We start from the raw sequence: 18,286 nt of genomic DNA, 5'->3' as shown, positions 1-18,286 counted from the left end.
CCTTTTTGCCACCTCTGTTTATTTTAACAAACTGTATGTTGTGTGTTTTCTTTTTCAAAACCGGTTTTGAATGAAGGCTAAAGAGGACGAAATTTGACATTCTTTAACAAGTTGAAGTAGTTCTTTGTAAAGAGCTAGCATGTATCAGACCCCGTTTAAGACCCCATTTCCCAAATGAGACTGATTCCAAACGTCTGTTTTCTGTTCGTCCTCCAGTTTATATTTTATCTACCTTCTTCCATTAGATGAAACACTCTTAGTGCACTTTGAACTTGCCATCTGATGCACTCCGTGACGTCTCGATACCATCTGAAAAGGGACCAAAATGATTCTATTCAAACCTGATTCTACTTATTGGCTCGACTACAACCAGCCAAAGAATGAATAAACATCACACTGTGAATCAGTGTCTGTTGCTTTGCAGCTCAGTTGTTCATAAAAATCAAATAAAGTTGCTAAAAGGTATTAATTAGATGATCGATGAGGGCAACTTCACTGTTCTCCAAAATATGGTGGTGTAGACACCACATACTAGTCTTGATTCCTACCAAAACATTTAAAAAAAAAAAAAATTTATATAATAAATATTGTTTGCTGCAGATAGTTTAAAAATCCCTTAGCAAGTTCAGCGTTCCCGACACAACGTATCTACTGATACCTCTTTCAGAACAATGCGTTAGTGTTTCATAATTGAAGTTGCTCTTTTACAGCTGCGATGAAGTCCATTCATGCTGAACATTTCACTCATCTCAACAAATACATACTGTATACACATGCCACAAAATTAACATTTAGTATAAACCTGAGCCTGCGCAGGCACTCGACCTTGGCCTTGAGGATGTCTGTAAGCAAGTCAACCTTGATTTTACATTTACATTTGCGGCATTTAGCAGACGCCCTTATCCAGAGCGACATACAAAAGTGCTTTAAATCTCTAGTAATGAATAAATCTACACTGGTACGCAAGATAACAAACTTAATATAAATATAACTCGAATTCTACAAACTTGGAAAGTGCTAATTTAAGTATTTCAGTAAGAGGTAGGTCTTCAGTCGTCACTTGAAGATAATCAGGGACTCTGCTGTACGGACATCTAGGGGAAGTTCATTCCACCACTTCGGTGCCAGAACAGAGAACAGCCTTGAGATGGAGAAGGTTCAGGCAGAAGTGGAAGGGGTCATGAAATAAAGGGGGAACCCAATCACCATGGACAGCCTGCAAATTGTATATGCAACTGGAGGAAATGAGCGCTTGTATCGTCACTTGCCATAGTAAGTATATATAATCAAAGAGACACAAACACACATACAGTATATTACATGCATATACTATACAGTACTGTGCAGGTTTTTGGGGTAAATAAATATTTTATCAATTACCAAAATGCAAAGAAGAAAACAAATATTTGGTGTGAGACAAAATCAGGGATTCTGTGGGATCAGAGACAGGTGTATGATTAAACATTGATACAAATGAAGTGCTAATCGATTTCATATGTAGGGTGAAACAAGGCCATTAACTGAAACAGAAACGGCTTTATAGGAGGCTAAACCCTGTATAAGGAACAGCCAAACTGCTGCTTAAGAAGTTGTGGAGGACAGTTTCATGTCGCAGGTCATACACTTTAGCAAGACCGAGCACACCAACAAAACGCAAGGTAGTTATACTGCATCAGCAAGGTCTCTCCCAGGCATTTCAAAATGTTCTGTACAAGCTATTTTGAAGTAACAAAGAAACAGGCAATGTTGAGGCCTGAAGACAGCCAAAGAACCTTAATGCAGCAGATGAAAAAAAAAAACCCTTGCCATGAAATATTTGGCTGTAGCAGAAGGCAAGTTGTTTGCTGGAGAGCATTACAATAATAAGTCTCAAAATGATGTTACACAAGCTATTTTAATTTTTTATAACAGTCAAGCTTAAATGTAGTAATTGTGTGTGAAAAACTAAATACATTCTTATTAAATCCTTAGGATTTAAGAGGCTGGAGTATTCAGGTTGTATGTTAAAACAACACCAAGGAGGAAAAACATTAGCAATGATCTTAGTGAAGCAATGGTTGCTGCTCATGAATCTGAGAAGGATTATAATGCCATTTCCAAACTATTTCAATCATTCTACAGTGTGGACAAAGTATTCTAGAGTCAGATTTCAGGCCATCTGCCAGACAGCTAAAGCTTTGCTGAAACTTGTTCATGCAACAAAACAATGATCCAGTGCAGACCAACAAATCTACAATATAATGTCTAAAAAATAACAGTGTGTTGCAATGGTCCAGTCAAAGACCAGACCTTGACTTTTGTCCATATTCCATTGTCCATACACATTTATAGAACATCCCACTTAACATTTAGTCCCCATTTGTCTTTGTATTTAACTACATTTTGTTGGGTAGATGTTCCACTAGATTTTAAAGTGTGCTTGTGGCTGTTTGTGCACATTTAGCCACAAAGGTTAGTAAAGTCAGGTACCGTTACAGGTTGAGAATACCTGGGTTTTAATTCACCCCAGGTGTTCAATAGGGTTGAGGTCAGATCTCTATAGCAGGCCACTCAAACCATGTAAACCCTGGAGGTGGTAGCTCAGTGGTTAATGTTCTGGGTTACTGATCAGAAGAAGTCAGGATTTTCAAGCCCCATTATTGCCAAGCTGACACACTTGGAGCTTTTAAGCAAGGACCTTAACCATCATTGCTCCAGGGGCGCTGTATCATGGCTGACCCTTTGCTCAGACCCCTGCTTCGTAACATCACTGGGATATGTGATGAAATAATTTCACTTTGCTGTAAAGTACATGTGACAATATAAAGCACCTTACCTTGTTCATATTTAATTTTGTGCACAGGAACATGATTTGCAAATCTTTTAAATCTTTATTGCTTGTTTTTTTTTTTTTTTTTTTTTAACCTGTTCGTTGTTCATTTACTGAACAATATAAATATCCATATCTAATGAATTCATTAAATGCCCTGCCCTTTCTGAAAAACACTCTTTTTTTTACTCTGATTATTTTTCTGAGGCTTAAGCTGATTTAGTTCAAGTAAATATTCCTTCGAGCAAGCTGCTTTACATTCTAAGTTGCCATAGCTGCCACAGCTGCCACTTACTCAGATATCAGTTTGTGACACTGAAAATGCTAGTAACAGATGAATGATCATGACCCTGTTGAATACTTCCCCAAGCACTTGTGGTCAACTATTAGGATGCATCTTCCTAATTAGTGCCAATGAGAATGAGACACTCCTCATGGAATGGCACTTCTAAACCCGTTCTCAAAAACATCTGCTGCTTTATGACCTTGAACCAGATGGCTGTCTGGCTCTATGTGCATAGGAAAGAGAGGCAGCAGAGATAAATGATATGGCATGAATGTTTTTGTAGCAAATACTTTGTCTCTGTCACTTTCTGACTTTGTTGCCTACAGTTCTCACTATGCAGGTGCATGAAAGGATATCCAGGTGTTAGACACTGCCCCTGATGATTAAAAATGGTGGATTAGGATTCCAGGTTTAGTGCCAAAAAATACTTTCATGAATCCTGGTATTTTGGGATTACTATGAGCTAGAACTAAAAAAAACAACATAGATAGGAAATCTAAATGTATTTTATCATGCAATGAGTTTTTCTTTCTCCTGAAAAATATGAAAGTTGAAAATTGCTTCATAGATGTGCATTGTGTATTATAAACATAGTTTCAGGACGTTTAGAATAGAAACTCAGTAAACACAATTGAACAATTCTCCTTTCACTGCAGCCACAGCTTCTGCCGTCTGCATACATCTCTAGCACAAGCATCAATATTACCTTGATAAAATGACCTCGGGTTTTCGGTGCATTTTTGTGCAATACTTTCTGTGGTTTTTCTGAATTTTAAATTAAGACAAATTGTGTGTGGCTCTGTCAGCTATTGTGGAATAAAAAAAGAGCTATTACATTTAAGCTTGTGCAGTTTGCTACATATGCAGTTTACGACCTCTGACCAGCCAATCAAAGGAGAAAATGCCTACATTTTTGGACGTCTTCTAGAAGTCCTCAGTGATTTCACTTTGCAATCTAATTGGTTAAAGCGAAAGCTTCAAGCAGCATGGACTGTACACTGCAAGAGCTCACAGTGTTCATATTTAGGGCCTTTACGTCACGTGACGTGACGGTAGCAATCTTATTGGATAGAAACTCCAACGTATGCAAATACTCCTCGCAGCAGCGCACCCAAAAAGAAACTATATAGAAGGAAGAGAATCGACTATATTGAGTATAATTTTATACCTATTCATTGACAAAAATATATATTCAAATCAGATTTAGATCAGATTATATTTAAATATATTAATTAGGTCAGTTATTCTGAAAGAGCCATATATATATATATATATATATATATATATATATATATATATATATATATATATATATATATATATATATATATTAATGCGCTTGTTCTAATATGTGACGGCCCCCATAGTAAGAACTCATTAACAGAGACGTATAATGGATGCTCCAAATAATAATAAAAAAAATAATAATAATACAAAATCTAAATCTCGCTGTTAATTAACATAAGAAAAAACATCACCCCGGTATTCATTATAAAATCATAAACCATAATATTATTTCGCGCTGATCCGCAGTAAACTGGTTTCCACAGAAACGCCCCCTGACAGCGGACTCCACCGCCTCGAGAATCCGAAATCTCGCGATAGGACAGCATCGTCTGAACGCTGCTCTAAGATGGCGAAGACATGTAGGAGTCAGGAGGGTTTCAGGTGAGCAAAATCATCCCGTTTCTTTACTCAGTTTCAGATCTCAGTTTCAGTTGGAGAGCTGTGCTTCTTTTGCTGTTTGTAACGCTTTAAATAAAAATAAATAAAAAACTCAACAATATGCGGATGGATATATGTGATGGGCGCGTCTCCGAGCCGTGCAGCAGCTTTACTGCTCATCATCTCCAGCGGCCATTTTTAAGATGGAAAAAAGGAATTAATTTTAACTGATTTATCAGCAATGCACGTATCTAGACTTATTCAACATATATAACACGATCGTAAATGTATGACTGTCTTCATTTTAATGTTTTCTATGAATCTGTCTAAAGCTGGTAAGGGTATTTTTCCGATTTCAGCGTGCTAAGTGTAACACAGCTGGGGGACAAGCGGGACCAGAGAGCTGGAATTTCTAGCGGTGTGTAACATCAGTTACCTGCACATTATGTCTAATTGTTATAAAATAAACAACTAATAATGTTAACCATAACATGGTTTGTTTAACATTCGCAATCTATAGCTGAATATCTAATAAGCAGAAATCCTTGTGGCCGGTAAACCTTTTAAACTCAGGTGCGTCTGGCATGTTTCACATTTTCTCATTCCTGCTTATGACTGAAAAACACAGGCTCATGTTGCGACACGGAACATTACAACTACATGCCTATTATTGTGTAGACTTCCCCTGTGCCATCAGAACAGTTCAGACTTCTCAAGACCTCTGAAGGTGTGCTGTGGTGTCTGGCACCAAGCTGTTAGCAGCAGAACCTTCAAGTAGAGAAATGAGGCCTATATGAATCACACTGGTTTGTCCAGCACATCCCACAGCTGCTCGATCAGAATGAGATCTGGCGTATAAAAGGATCAACCTCTTTGGCAAACTGTTGTCATGTAGGGTTGCTGTTGGTCTTTCGGTAGGTGGTATTTGTCAAAGGAACATCCACATGAATGCTAGGACCCGAGGATTCCCAGTGCACGATGCCCAGAGCATTATGAAACCCCCACCTGTTTGACTTTTCCCCATAGTGAACTTTTGTGCCATCTGTTTCTGTCAAACGACACACACTCAGCCATCACGTGATATGAAAGTACACGTAATTCATCAGACCTGGTTACCTTTTTTCCATTGGTCCAGTTCTAATGCTCATGTGCCACTTTTGACAGATGTCAGCATGGGCACAGTGGTCTGTGGCTATGCAGCCCCATGTGTAGTAATCTCAGAGAACACAGAGTGTATCACACCTTTCTATTATGACAAGCATTCTTTCTTTCTTTCTTTTTTAACAATTTGTGTTCGAGGAGCTCTTTCGTTAGATCAGTACCCGACTTGTTAGCCTTCACTCTCAATGTGCATCAGTAAGTCTTTGATATTCATGATTCTTTCAGTTCTTTCAGAACACACCCCACAATACTGGCTGATTGGGAGATGCTTTGACCCAGTCCTCTAGCCATCACAATTTGTCAGAGTCACTCAGATCCTTGTGCATGCCTGTTTTTCTGCTTCCAACACATCACTTTAGAAAACCTGCTGTTCACTTCCTGTCTGATGTATCCTGCTCGTTGACGTGTGCTGTTGTAACAAGAGCATTAAACACTATTAATTTTACCTGTCAGTAGTTTTAATGTGATGGATGGTCAGTATTCATGTGTATATGCCCAAATACACAATAGGCTAATGCAAATTCTACAATAATTATACCGGATTGTTGATGCGAAATATACAGAAAACGTCAATATTAGAAGGGTTAAACCAGTACAAAAAAATGTCTGTAAAATCGTTGGTTTTACTAAATTATACAGTTAGGGGAAAATAAATGATTGAGAAAATTAGATTGATAGTAATACTCGTCTGAAATTCCCCCTAAAATACCTAGAATTTACTGTTGACTTTGCTTTCAGACTGAGCAGCTAGTTTATTATGTACACCCACTGTTAGGAATAAACAGGTTATATCTTCTAAATATGTATAACTACAGAATGATCTACAGAAATGTTAATATAGGAGGGAGTAGAGGTGCATTTACTCTCATCTTTACTTCCATGTGAGCGGTCAGATCTGAAGCTTGGGAGCCAAAAAAAAAGAGAAAAGGCTGCTTTCATTAAACAGGAAAGTATTTGTTCATTTATCATAAATAACTGCCTGCTCAGGGTTGCAGCTGTGGTTTAACTGAAGGTTACAGGCTTGTTTAGGCTTTATTTTGGGGAAACAGAACAAACTTAATTTGTTGAGAAAAGCCGTGGGTAGGTACCAACATAAACATTAAACCCTGAGAGTTTAGGTCGTGCCTACTTTAGATAGTTGTATTAGGTTGCAACCATATTTTGTATGTAAAGTAACTGAATGTAGTCTGTTGCTATACAGTGTATATATGTGTGTGTGCACACAGGCACGTGTTGCTGGTTCAGGGATCATGCTCAGATGTGTTTCTGGGTTTTTGAGCACCGCAGCGTTTCTGCTGGTTACAAAAAACTATTTAAAGCAGGAAGTGGTTAAGACTTTGGGCAGTTAAATGGAAGGTTGAAAGTTCAACCAAGTAGCAGCATCACTTTCTTTCTACACTTCAGCAGCTCAGTTGTATCCTGTGAAGATGATTTATTAAACCTGAGGTGTGAATTCGTAGCAGGAAAATTTGAATTTAAAACAAAAAATGCATGCTTTAAATGTCACTTTTAATTATTAATATTTTTTATTATTATTTAAAATGACTTAATATTGCTTCTCATGCTTCTAAGGCTTTAATAAAAAATATATATTTGTATGCATCTTCATATTTGGTCAGACTTTTGGCTTTATGTCTGAGTACAGCTGCAAAAAATAATAATTTTTAGTTTATTAGAATTTGTAATTTATTACAAGTTTTCAGTAAAAGATTTCTGTTAAATACGTGTGCTTTTTTTGAATGCTGTATTTTAATTGTATTATGTGTATTTTAATGTTTTGCATGGCTGCTACCTTGGTCAGATCCTATAAGAGAGATCATTTATCTTAATGGGATTTCCTGCTACAATAAAGAAATTACATTTTTTAGGATACAGGCATGTATAATTTTTTGGGTTGTATGTTACTTCTATGTGGGGAGCTAATCTGTAAATACCTACAAATTGAATGTTTGTGTGCCTAGTAAAAGTGCACAGTGCAGAAAAAACCTTTGCAAAGCTCAACTATGCAGTGTTACACACTCAATCTTCGTGTCACTGATATGTAGAAAACAATCACCCACATACACTATATGGACAAAGAGCTTAACTTCGCCCATGCGATTTGTATGTAAACATTCCGTTCACCATTTAGTCCCAATTTGCTCTTATAATAACCTTCAAAATGTGTAGTCACGGATTCAATAGTATGAATATTGCGTTTTGTCTAATTTGTGCAAATTGAATTGCATAATAAAACCTAAACAAGGGGTAGTACCTGTATGAAGAGAACATCATCTAGTATTAGCACATGGCTGAAGAGATATAAAGTGGCGTGAATTTCGTTTCTTTACACACTGCGGTCACTATCAGTGTTCAGCTTGGTCATGTGATCAGTAAAGCCACAGAGATGGACTCCATTGTCACATTTGGGCCCAATACAATCTAAACCTTCTGAAATAACGCACAGAAACTACAGAGCTGTATTGAGAGCTGATGTCTGGTCCAAGTGGCTTTCTTTACTTCCAAGTCATTGTTCTCTGTGAAAGTTTAGCGAATTTCATTACGGACTTGTATGGAGACTTTGGACAAATTCACCTCCTGAATTCTGTGCAACTTTGGTTAAGGTGGAATACCGAGGGCTCTGTCTGAAAGCTGACTGATATAAGGCGCATACGTCATTTCTGACTTTATCTGCAGTACCTCTACGAACACAGGTTTGGAATATTCTAGTTTTTATTCCTCAGATAAAAGCGGATGAATTCTCTGATCTGATTGGTCCGAAGGTTAAATTAAGTTTCTATTCTTGCGGGTTTATATTTACTTCTACTCCGTTGTCGTTAAGGTAACCGATTTTGAAGAGAGACTTATATAGCAGATGCTCAGCAAATGTATTATTGATGACATTTTGAGGCTTTCTGTTCGCAGATTTTTATGGAACATTCATTGGACGAGTCTCGGGAGTGAGCACTTTGCAACAGTGCAATTTATTCCAAATTTGAGAACTCTGGGACAGAAGACTGGTTTCTCTTTACGTTCTTAACGTAACGAGCTTTGTGTGCGTTTTCTCTTAATTTCGCAAGAGAAATTTAATCAGATTGTACAGAAATAACTCTTTAGTCTGATAGTCTTATGGACAGTACATATGAAAAAAAGATAATAATCATTGGCCAGTTGTTGTGAGGGAAATAAAACAGTCATTATTAGAAACTGATCCTCCTAGGGGTTCTGCATGTTGCGATGTTAAGCAGCTCGCATGACCCCAGCATGGATTTATTTTCCCATGTTGGCTGTAGATAATAACTATCCACTGAAAGACAAGTCAATAATAGTCTTTTATTTTGTGCTTAATTTTGGAAACACAGACATGGTGTCAATTCTGCACCGTGTGACTGTTTAGCACAGTGTCCTGCCTGATTAACATCTCATGCTGCAAACCTGTTTTTGTTGCTTCTAGTGTGACACGCAATATAATGGCCTTGCTCTTTGACTCCATGGATTAAAAAAGAAAAAGTTACGATACTGTATAGTCTTGAGAGCCTCAGACAGGCTAGACCTGGACAAACCTTGGATCAAAAAAAAAAAAAAAAAGCATGGAGGCAAATTATTTGCCCCGATGCTTTTATTCCATTTAACTACACACAGAGCATTGTGTTTCCCCACGGACCAGTATTATCAACGCACCACACTCTGGGGTCTCTTTTATTCGAGATGGAAATGCGCGTATGCCATCGTCCACCCCTTCTGTCTTTCCGTGTCGTGCGTACGCAGGGCTCAGACTTTACTTACAGGTGCGCACTTTCTCTCTCGTCAAATTAATTCATTTATTATAATTATTTCTTTTATAAATTGGAACCTTTGCGTGGAAAGTGGCGTATGCACAAAACAAGGCTGAAAACGTGTGTTTGGCAATTTCCATGCAAAGGTAGTGATGTATTAAAAAAATAAATAATAATAAAAAATGAGAAATGAGCCCCCTGGACAGGTGAACACAGAAGACACTGCAAAATGAAAAATGGAGAAACGGAGATGGTTGAAGGTTCAGGTCAAAGAAAACATCAGAAAGTTTTCAGAGTTTGGGATCATTTCAAACTCGAGCATAAAGAAAACAGCATACAATGCGTTTACCTTTTTTTTTAATTTTATTTTTTTAATAGTTTTATAATTTTAAATGTTTTTTAATTTAAGTAATTTGAAGTTGTTTTTTATATTTTAATTAAATATTTTTATTGATATATTTGTATTTGCATTTTGATGTAATATGGTAATTAAATGCACTACATGGGTTTAGATTCACAGATTGCAGTTTATGCAATAACCACTGTTTTATAAAAAAAAAATGACTTGTACATTTTAAGAGACCCGTTTTTATTTTCTCTGGTATGTTTAGTGTTGCTCTTTAATAAAGAAAAAGTACTTCTTTACCCGATTAATCGATGGATCAATTGGTAGAATGCTCGAATACGGATTAATCGATAGCTGCAGCCCAAATTCAAACACAACGTTTTCAAGCGTTTAGTGGCATTTTGTGTCTAGTGTAAATAATTCTCTTTTTTAAAACCGTCAGGCAAAGTATCTCACTCACACGTGCAAAATATATGCCATAAAACCTTTCGGCATTTATCAGTGTGTGAATGGGCAGACAATGTATTCACATTGAGTGACAATCGCAATCTGAATTCGATTTCACTAAAAGCAGTGTTATGCACAGAATGTTTAAGTCAGACTGCTTTTCTGCATACAGATGAGCGACGTGCGATTTCCTCGTTAGGAGCGTAAACCGGCTGTTTATTTGAACTCCAACTTGACTCAGTTTGCTGTTCACATTTTATAGCTTTTGACTACTGCGATAAACTGCTGTATAACACGATGGACAAGAAACACCTATCCAGAAATGTTGCATATTTAGCATGAAGCTGACTAAAAATATATGGACATTATACGAACAAAGGTTTGTGGACGCCTGATCATATGATTTGCATGTGTTCTATGAGCATCTCATTAGTCCCTCGTTGCTTTTATAATAATCTCCACTCGTGGAAAGATGTTTCCACTAGAGGGGATTTGTGCTCGTTCAGCTTCAAGGGGTGTTAAAGTGAGGTACTGATGTGAGGTGAGGAGGGTTGGGGTGCACTTAGTGTTCCAGTTCAGTTGGCAGTGGTTGATCTTGAAATGCTGATGAATGAGATCCAAGTGGTGAGAATAAAGAGAAGTACTTGGTTGTGTTCATGTTAAAGGGATTAAACCACTATAAAAAAGCTGCCAGCTTTCTACAAGTGTTTGTTCAAACTTCCTTCCAATCCTTCCTGATACTGTACAATACTGTGTTCTTTGGTGTTAAGGTGGGAAATATTTTTTTTGCTTAAAACTTTTGAGTTTTTAGTGAGAAGTGCTATTAGTTTAAACTGGGTTTGTCCTTGTGTTTTTTTTTTGTTTGTTTTTTTTTTTGTTTGTTTTTTTTTTTTTGTTGTTTTTTTAAGTAGCTCTCACCCTGTTTTGTATTTGTCCCTGGTTAAATGTCAGGTCATGTTTGTTTTTTTTTTGTGTGTAGGCTTCTGAAGAGGAAACACCCATGCTTTTCTAAAGCTGTCGTGACTAAATTGGCTGGGCTTTGGTAAGAGGAATTTTCATTTTATCCAGACAATATTCTTGTGTATTCTTTACTTTCAGCGCCAGTCCAACCCTGGTTACATGTAACCTCTCTATTTCTATTTAAATATATAATCTATATATTGTGATAATTTGAATGATAAGGGTGATTAAATATGATCTATTCACACATCTCTAGCTATTAAAACTCGTTTTAAATTCAGAAGAAAAGACAATGAGGAATAGAATGTCTGAGCTAACGAACATATTCACTATTAAGGTTAGATTTAGTCTTTTTGAGCCAATCAGCTTTGTGAATTTTGTCCGCTTAACAAGAATTTTGAAACGTCTGATGTTGAGTTAAATGTATATTTTCAAATTGCACATTCAGCGCTGCTTTGTGTGTAGTATTCCTGTTTGTGGTGTACATGTTGTTCTTAAGAGACTACACCCATAAATCTGCGTTTCCTCCTGTTGGGATCTGTGAGCTGAGGTAGTAGTTTGTATAGTTTGGGATCACACCAGATCTAGGAGATAACTATACAGTCTACTGTCTTTCTCACGGCTACCACGTTGCATCATGTCGTCCATCGTGGGAGTGGAGAAAACGAAAACCGCGGACTCCAATGGAATTAACAGCGTGGGACATATCAGGGTGTGGCTCGGTTGTGCTGAGGTAGTAAGTTGTGTTGTTGTAGGGACTTGGTATAATTTGCCCTTTTTATGGAGATAACTATACATCTTACTGCCTTCCATGCCAGAGTCCTGACCTACAGCAATTAGTGCAAACAATTCCATCATTAATAGTGTTTTTATTATGCATTTTTGAAATGTTATTTGTTTGTACTGTGATTTCAATAAACTGTTGACTTTATGTAAAGAATTGAATTTGTATTTGCATTTTATTTATTGTGAATATTTCATATTAGTCCAGTTCTTCGTGTGTGTATATCAGAAGATATTTAAATATAAGCTGAGATGTAGCATGTCACTGACTCGCTCATTTTGTGTAAATTCTTTATACGGTGCTGGGGCGCAGTAAATCTGGAGAAGCAGAATTATCCGAGGACTGCTGGCCTTACCAATCTGAGCACAATACACATGTACATCAGCCTTTTTGAACATCCCAGTCCACATTTGCTTTTATAAAAACCTGGGAAGATGTTCCACAATATTTTGAAATGTGTGTCGCAGAGATTTGTGATTATTACAGTGAAAGTCGGGTACTGATGTGGGAGGCCTTGGTTGCGGGCAGCATTCCAATTTATCCTGAAGGTTTTCGGCAGGGTTGAGATCAGAGTTCTATAGTAGGCTACTCAAGATCTTCCTCTCCAACCCATGCAAACCATATCTTCATTGAGCTTTATTTGGGTCTTCAAGTTTAAGTAAAGAGAAAATTTTATGCTACAGCATCCAAAAACATACAATTTTGTCTCCAACTTGTTTTTTTTTGGGAAGAGACACATTGCAGGTGTCTCAATACTTTTTTGTCAATATCGCTTATTTGGATAAATGTAAATTTTGGCAAAGAAATTAGCAAGAACTACTTTTATAGAAAAGTTGTCTAATGTTTTAGGTAGTAATAATAAAAATAAACAGTTCATAATAGTGAGTACTAACACCCATATTTACAGTTCAACAAGAACAACAGTGTCCATGAAAATCTAATGGAGCGCGTGAATTGAGCTATCCGTCTGTGACCCTAATGATCCTGGTCTGTAATCTAAATGGTGGGAGCTCGTGTCAATCAAATAACCATCAGCCAATAGGATAAGAGCAGGTAGTGCGTCCTTGTCTGTGATTGGTCTGAAACTCAGTTTCGTATCGTTTTCTTCCGTTACGCCTTCCTGTCCTGCAGCACTGCCGCCTGCAAACATGGCGAACATCAGGAACGTCAAGGTGAGAAAGCAATTGAATGAAAATAATAACTAGCCCATGCAGTCAAGCGTCTTTTGGTAGCAGATTAAACCTTGCGTTTAATGCGTGCATGCTTGACGTCGTGTGTGTGTGTGTCTTAGAAAGCCAGGAGAAGTTTTGAAGTGGTAGTGGAGTAACTGTAAGGTGGATGTGTTTAGTTTCTTCACTGCAGCAGCAGCAGCGTGTAAAGGCCTTGGGTTTACTGCGAGTCACGTGATGTCCAAGCAGCACGGCCTCCCATGTGAGATGAGACGAGGTTATGCATTGATCAATCAGACTGCATGCACAATATCAGTCACCACCTGCATGCTGATACCCAACAATACATGCGTTCATAAGATCCATGGTGTTTGAGCTCCTGAAAGTCGGACTGTCCTCTCTATACTTCTTTAGGAAGATTTTTTTTTTTTACCTTGTTTTCTGACTGTTCTGCCCCTAAAAATTTCCACATAGGATCATTTATGATCTCCAACTCAAGCTCTCCATCATCTCCTGATTGATCCCAGTCACAGGCTTTGCTTATCCTCTGAACCTTGGATACAGTGAGGATGGGATGGTAGTCCATCAGGACATCACACACACATTCACACACTCGTTTGTAGCATTCAGGGTTTTTTTCGGAGGTGGGAGGAAACTGGAAAAACCTAACACAAGCAACAGACGATTGCATTGGGAGCACAAAGCTTTCTTTATTCATGAATTTATTCTACTTCTGTTAACACTTCATCCTGGTCAGAGTCACACTTTCTCCACACTGAACCCTAGTGGACACACTGGATGGGTCCATTTATATGGAAAAATGTGTTATCTAAGTAGATTCATATATAACAGGGAAAAAGGGTCCTGGGCCTAATTCAATTTTATTTGTTAAAAGCTTCTAACAATGGATGTTGTCCCAAAGTAGTTGTACAGAGATAAAGAGGGTATAAAATTAGTTAGAATGTTAGTACCTGTATGTTTAGTCCCTATAAGTTTATCCCTAATGATCACACCATTGATGACAGTGGCGAGGAAAAAAGGAAAACAGAACCCATTCTTATCTGGGTGGCACCAAATGTCCATTATAGTTTTATCATTGTTGTCTAAAGCCATTGTATCAGACTGTTTATATCGATTACCACCCAGATCCATCCTCATAGTTTTTCAGGGTTGCTCAGTCTAATCTAGCTGCAAATGGGTAACTCCATCTGTCCGAGTTCCACTGTATGTCTTCACGTGACCTTTGATTTGTTCTGTGTTTGTAGGGAATGGTGGGGCTGGTCACAGGAGGTGCCTCGGGTTTGGGCAGGGCGACAGTGGAGCGGCTAATCAAACACGGTGCGAGCGCTGTGATCCTCGATCTGCCCAGTTCAGACGGCCAAGGTGTGGCTGCAGCTCTCGGGGAGCGCTGTGTGTTCGCGCCAGCTGATGTAAGTACCACTGTACATTGAGTGAAGTTGTTTTGGCATCCTTTCAGTTTTCAAATTTATCAGACATTCAAAAGAAATGTGAATGGCTTTTCAGCTTCCCCTTTCCAGCTTCTTACAGCGCTTAGTTTCATCAAGTCAAGTTTATTTCTATAGCGCTTTTCACAACAGACATTGTCTCAAAACAGCTTTACAGAATTGAACAGTTAAGGTGAATGGTGTGCATTTATCCCTGATGAGCAGCCATGGCGACTGTGGCAAGAAAAAACTCCCTTAGATGTTATGAGGAAGAAACCTTGAGAGGAGCCAGACTCAAAATGGGAACCCATCCTTATTTGGGTGACATCAAGAGTTTGATTATAGTCTTTAAACAATACAGAACACTGGAGAGTGAGAAAAGACTTTCATACAAACAAGTCTTCCGTTTAGATGTTTCTTTATTCTTTGCTAAAGGAGGGTCAGTTGGTTGAAATTAAATTTGGTTTTATTGAGATAGAAATGAATGGTATTTAGTTGAATCAGCACCAGACGCACATTGCTGATCTTTACAGGCATGTGGAGCCATTAGAGGTGTTTACACAGGAATTTATCTTTGGACTTGTTCATATATGGTTTAATTGCATAACTGCTTATTATTATTATTATTATTATTATTATTATTATTACAAAAAAATAAATGAATGTTTAAAACCCCTCTCTCGCTGTCTCGCTCTCAATGTAGGTAACTTCAGAGTCAGACGTGCGCTCAGCTGTTGATTTGGCTAAAGAGAAATTTGGACGGCTGGACCTGGCTGTGAACTGCGCAGGTATTGGTATCGCTGTTAAGACCTACAACTTCAAAAAGGACATCCCTCACAGTCTGGAAGACTTCAGTAGAGTCATCACTGTGAGTTCATGGCTCTGCTAGCATAACACTAATGTTGTATAACTGGGTTAGTATTTGTGAAGAGTGAGATTAGGCCTATCCAGGCTGAATTTCTTCCGCCTCGTGGCCAGTGTTCCTGAGATTATCCCTGAATCATCTATTTTTCCTCATTTAAACTTGTTGAGGAGAAATAGATGAACATGTAGTAATAAATGTGTGTAAAATGTATCAGTAGTGTTTTATTTGAATATTGTCCTGAGTAATTAATTATCTAATGCTCTAATTCTGTTCTTTCTTCCATCTTTCTGTTTGTTTAAGGTAAACATTGCAGGAAGCTTTAATGTAATAAGGCTGGCTGCAGGGATGATGGGCAAAAATGAGCCGGATGCTGATGGACACAGAGGTTGCATCATTAACACAGCCAGTATTGCAGCTTACGATGGCCAGGTAAGTCACATGCTGAATCATATTACACATCTGCACTATTTAGTTCTAGTAGCTTATTTATTTATTTTGCTCTGTTTATCAGGTGGGTCAGGCTGCATACTCTGCATCTAAAGGTGGCATCGTGGGAATGACTCTTCCCATTGCCCGAGACCTTGCTCCTATGGGTATCCGTGTGGTCACTATTGCTCCAGGTTGGTACATCTGCTGTACACGTGACTCATCTCGTACCTTTTACAGACAATTGTTTGTTGTGTTTTTCAAAGAATAAACCTTACAATGCTTTTCGGGCCTTAAAAGTAAATCCTTTCCATAAACAACAATTAAGAGAAGACACTACACGAGGCGAATAGGTCGTTTTATTATTACAAATCGGTTAGTTCTGATAAACTGATTTGATTGGTCAGACAGTATTTTGAATGCTTCTATTAGTATATATGAAACATTATGGGATGTTTCACTATGTATAACTTCACTCATTTGTGTGCACCACATAAGGTTGCTGACATTATCAGAGGGCATGGCAAACAATACTTAAAAATACTTTGCTTCAGGATCCGCTACCGGAACTCTATATAAATTTCCTGTTAATTGAACCGTTGTCTAAAAACAATATTGCACAAGCGAGGGTGCGGCCATTCTGAGTTTCCGCACATCTCTGATTAGCTACAGCACTCAACACCTGTGACTTTCATCGCTTCTGTATAACTGTACCCTTGCTTATGAGATTATGGGTAAATTATAGATGTGATATTCTGAAGAATATATATGCAAATGAGGCTTTACCTAATTAAATACGTATAAACAAAATATTCTTTTGATGTTTGTACATAAATGTGCTGGTGCACAGAAAAAAAGGACCTACAGAAAAGCAAATTGTATGCTATTTTATAATTATAAGTATAATTTATAAATATATAATTATAATTTTATACTTTTATAAAAGTTTTGGGACACCTGTTTTTTTCCAGCCATGTATGATTGCACACAATTGTATAGGATGTCAATGGATGCAGTAGAACTAATTTTTTTCTTCTGTTAAACTGGTAGACCTAGTTATAAGGGTTATAATTGCTGCATTGTAGCTCCAGGTTACTCTTAGTTTGGCGTTTCACTGTTGACCCTCGTCCCTATGGGTTTCCTTTAAGTTTTCCAGTGTTCTCCTTTTGGAACTGCTACAACAGTTTTTGGAGTATAAGATGTCTCATGAGTCAATGAGGGTTCTTTCTTTCAAATTGTGAGGTCCTCATTTTGAACAGCTTTTTAAAAATCGGTGTGACTGAATGGTTTAAAGTTTTGGATATGTTTCATTGTCTTGGTCATCTCACACCCTTTATACGTTGTCTAATTACTTTTCCCACGACAGGTTTGTTCTCTACGCCACTGCTGGCCGGGCTGCCTGAGAAGGTGCAGAGTTTTCTTGCCCGGCAGGTGCCTTTCCCATCACGCCTGGGTGACCCTGCTGAGTTTGCTCATTTTGTGACCGCCATTGCTGAAAACCCCATGATCAACGGTGAGGTGATTCGCCTAGATGGAGCTATCCGCATGCAGCCTTAAGAAGGAGAGATCCAGACAGAGAGGAAGAGACAATTATGCAGGCCACTTGAAAATAAATCGGGTTAAAGGAATCGAGCCAGATGAGCATTTCCAGTTCAGTCTACTCCAGTTTTTCCTCTTCCTCGTGGGACTCCCTGAGTTAAGGTTCTGTCTCTGGGGTTTTTTAAACCACTGGAAATCTGTAGAGGTTTTTATAATGCTGCTCAGATTTTTCCAAAAAAATCTACTTGGTTGTATGAGTAAATGTGCACCTTAGGCCAATACCAGCCCTTATTTTGTTCTGAAAAATGTCCAAAGTGCATTACTAAGCTCATGGTCAGATTTGACAGAGTGAATTGCAAATAACTAATAAAATCTCTTGCTGAACAGCTGTAAAAGTGTTATTATTGTCTCTCCATTTTATATATATATATATATATACCTCACATACTACACTTAAGGAAGTATTTACTTAATTTCACTGGCATTGATTGGTGATATCTAATCTGAACACATTATTCTCAGAACTCAATTTTTGGCTGACAGATGTTGACCCTGATCTGGTCTTCTGCTGCTGTAGCTGATCTTTTTTAAGATTTGTTGTGTGTGTGTGTGTGTTCTGACTAGCCTTC

The 18,286-nt window shown here is 37.9% G+C and overlaps 1 protein-coding gene and 1 long non-coding RNA gene across 2 annotated transcripts; both read left to right on the top strand.

The window, feature by feature from the left end:
• The first annotated feature begins 4,683 nt into the window (after nucleotides 1-4,683).
• LOC124398598 lies at nucleotides 4,684-12,369 on the top strand. The gene is made up of 3 exons (XR_006928090.1): nucleotides 4,684-4,763; nucleotides 11,449-11,511; nucleotides 11,975-12,369. It is a non-coding gene; the product is annotated as an uncharacterized LOC124398598 (long non-coding RNA).
• Nucleotides 12,370-13,286: 917 nt separating this feature from the next.
• On the top strand, nucleotides 13,287-18,043 carry hsd17b10 (hydroxysteroid (17-beta) dehydrogenase 10). The gene is made up of 6 exons (XM_046868785.1): nucleotides 13,287-13,385; nucleotides 14,648-14,812; nucleotides 15,531-15,695; nucleotides 15,993-16,121; nucleotides 16,204-16,312; nucleotides 17,485-18,043. The coding sequence occupies exons 1-6, from the start codon at nucleotides 13,362-13,364 to the stop codon at nucleotides 17,673-17,675; spliced, it is 783 nt and encodes a 260-aa protein (XP_046724741.1). The 5' UTR covers nucleotides 13,287-13,361; the 3' UTR covers nucleotides 17,676-18,043.
• Nucleotides 18,044-18,286: the final 243 nt, after the last annotated feature.

Source organism: Silurus meridionalis, chromosome 16 (genome assembly GCF_014805685.1).
Source record: "Silurus meridionalis isolate SWU-2019-XX chromosome 16, ASM1480568v1, whole genome shotgun sequence".
Taxonomy (NCBI): Eukaryota; Metazoa; Chordata; class Actinopteri; order Siluriformes; family Siluridae; genus Silurus; species Silurus meridionalis.
The sequence above is the reverse complement of the archived record's forward strand: the minus strand, read 5'-3'. Positions and strand labels throughout refer to the sequence as shown.

Bases quoted from the DNA above. Each gene is read 5' to 3' on its own strand.
- hsd17b10 (XM_046868785.1), top strand. From the start codon at position 13,362: ATGGCGAACATCAGGAACGTCAAG. The intron at 13,386-14,647 runs GTGAGAAAGCAA...CTGTGTTTGTAG, and splicing joins CGAACATCAGGAACGTCAAG to GGAATGGTGGGGCTGGTCAC. The intron at 16,313-17,484 runs GTTGGTACATCT...TTCCCACGACAG, and splicing joins TGTGGTCACTATTGCTCCAG to GTTTGTTCTCTACGCCACTG.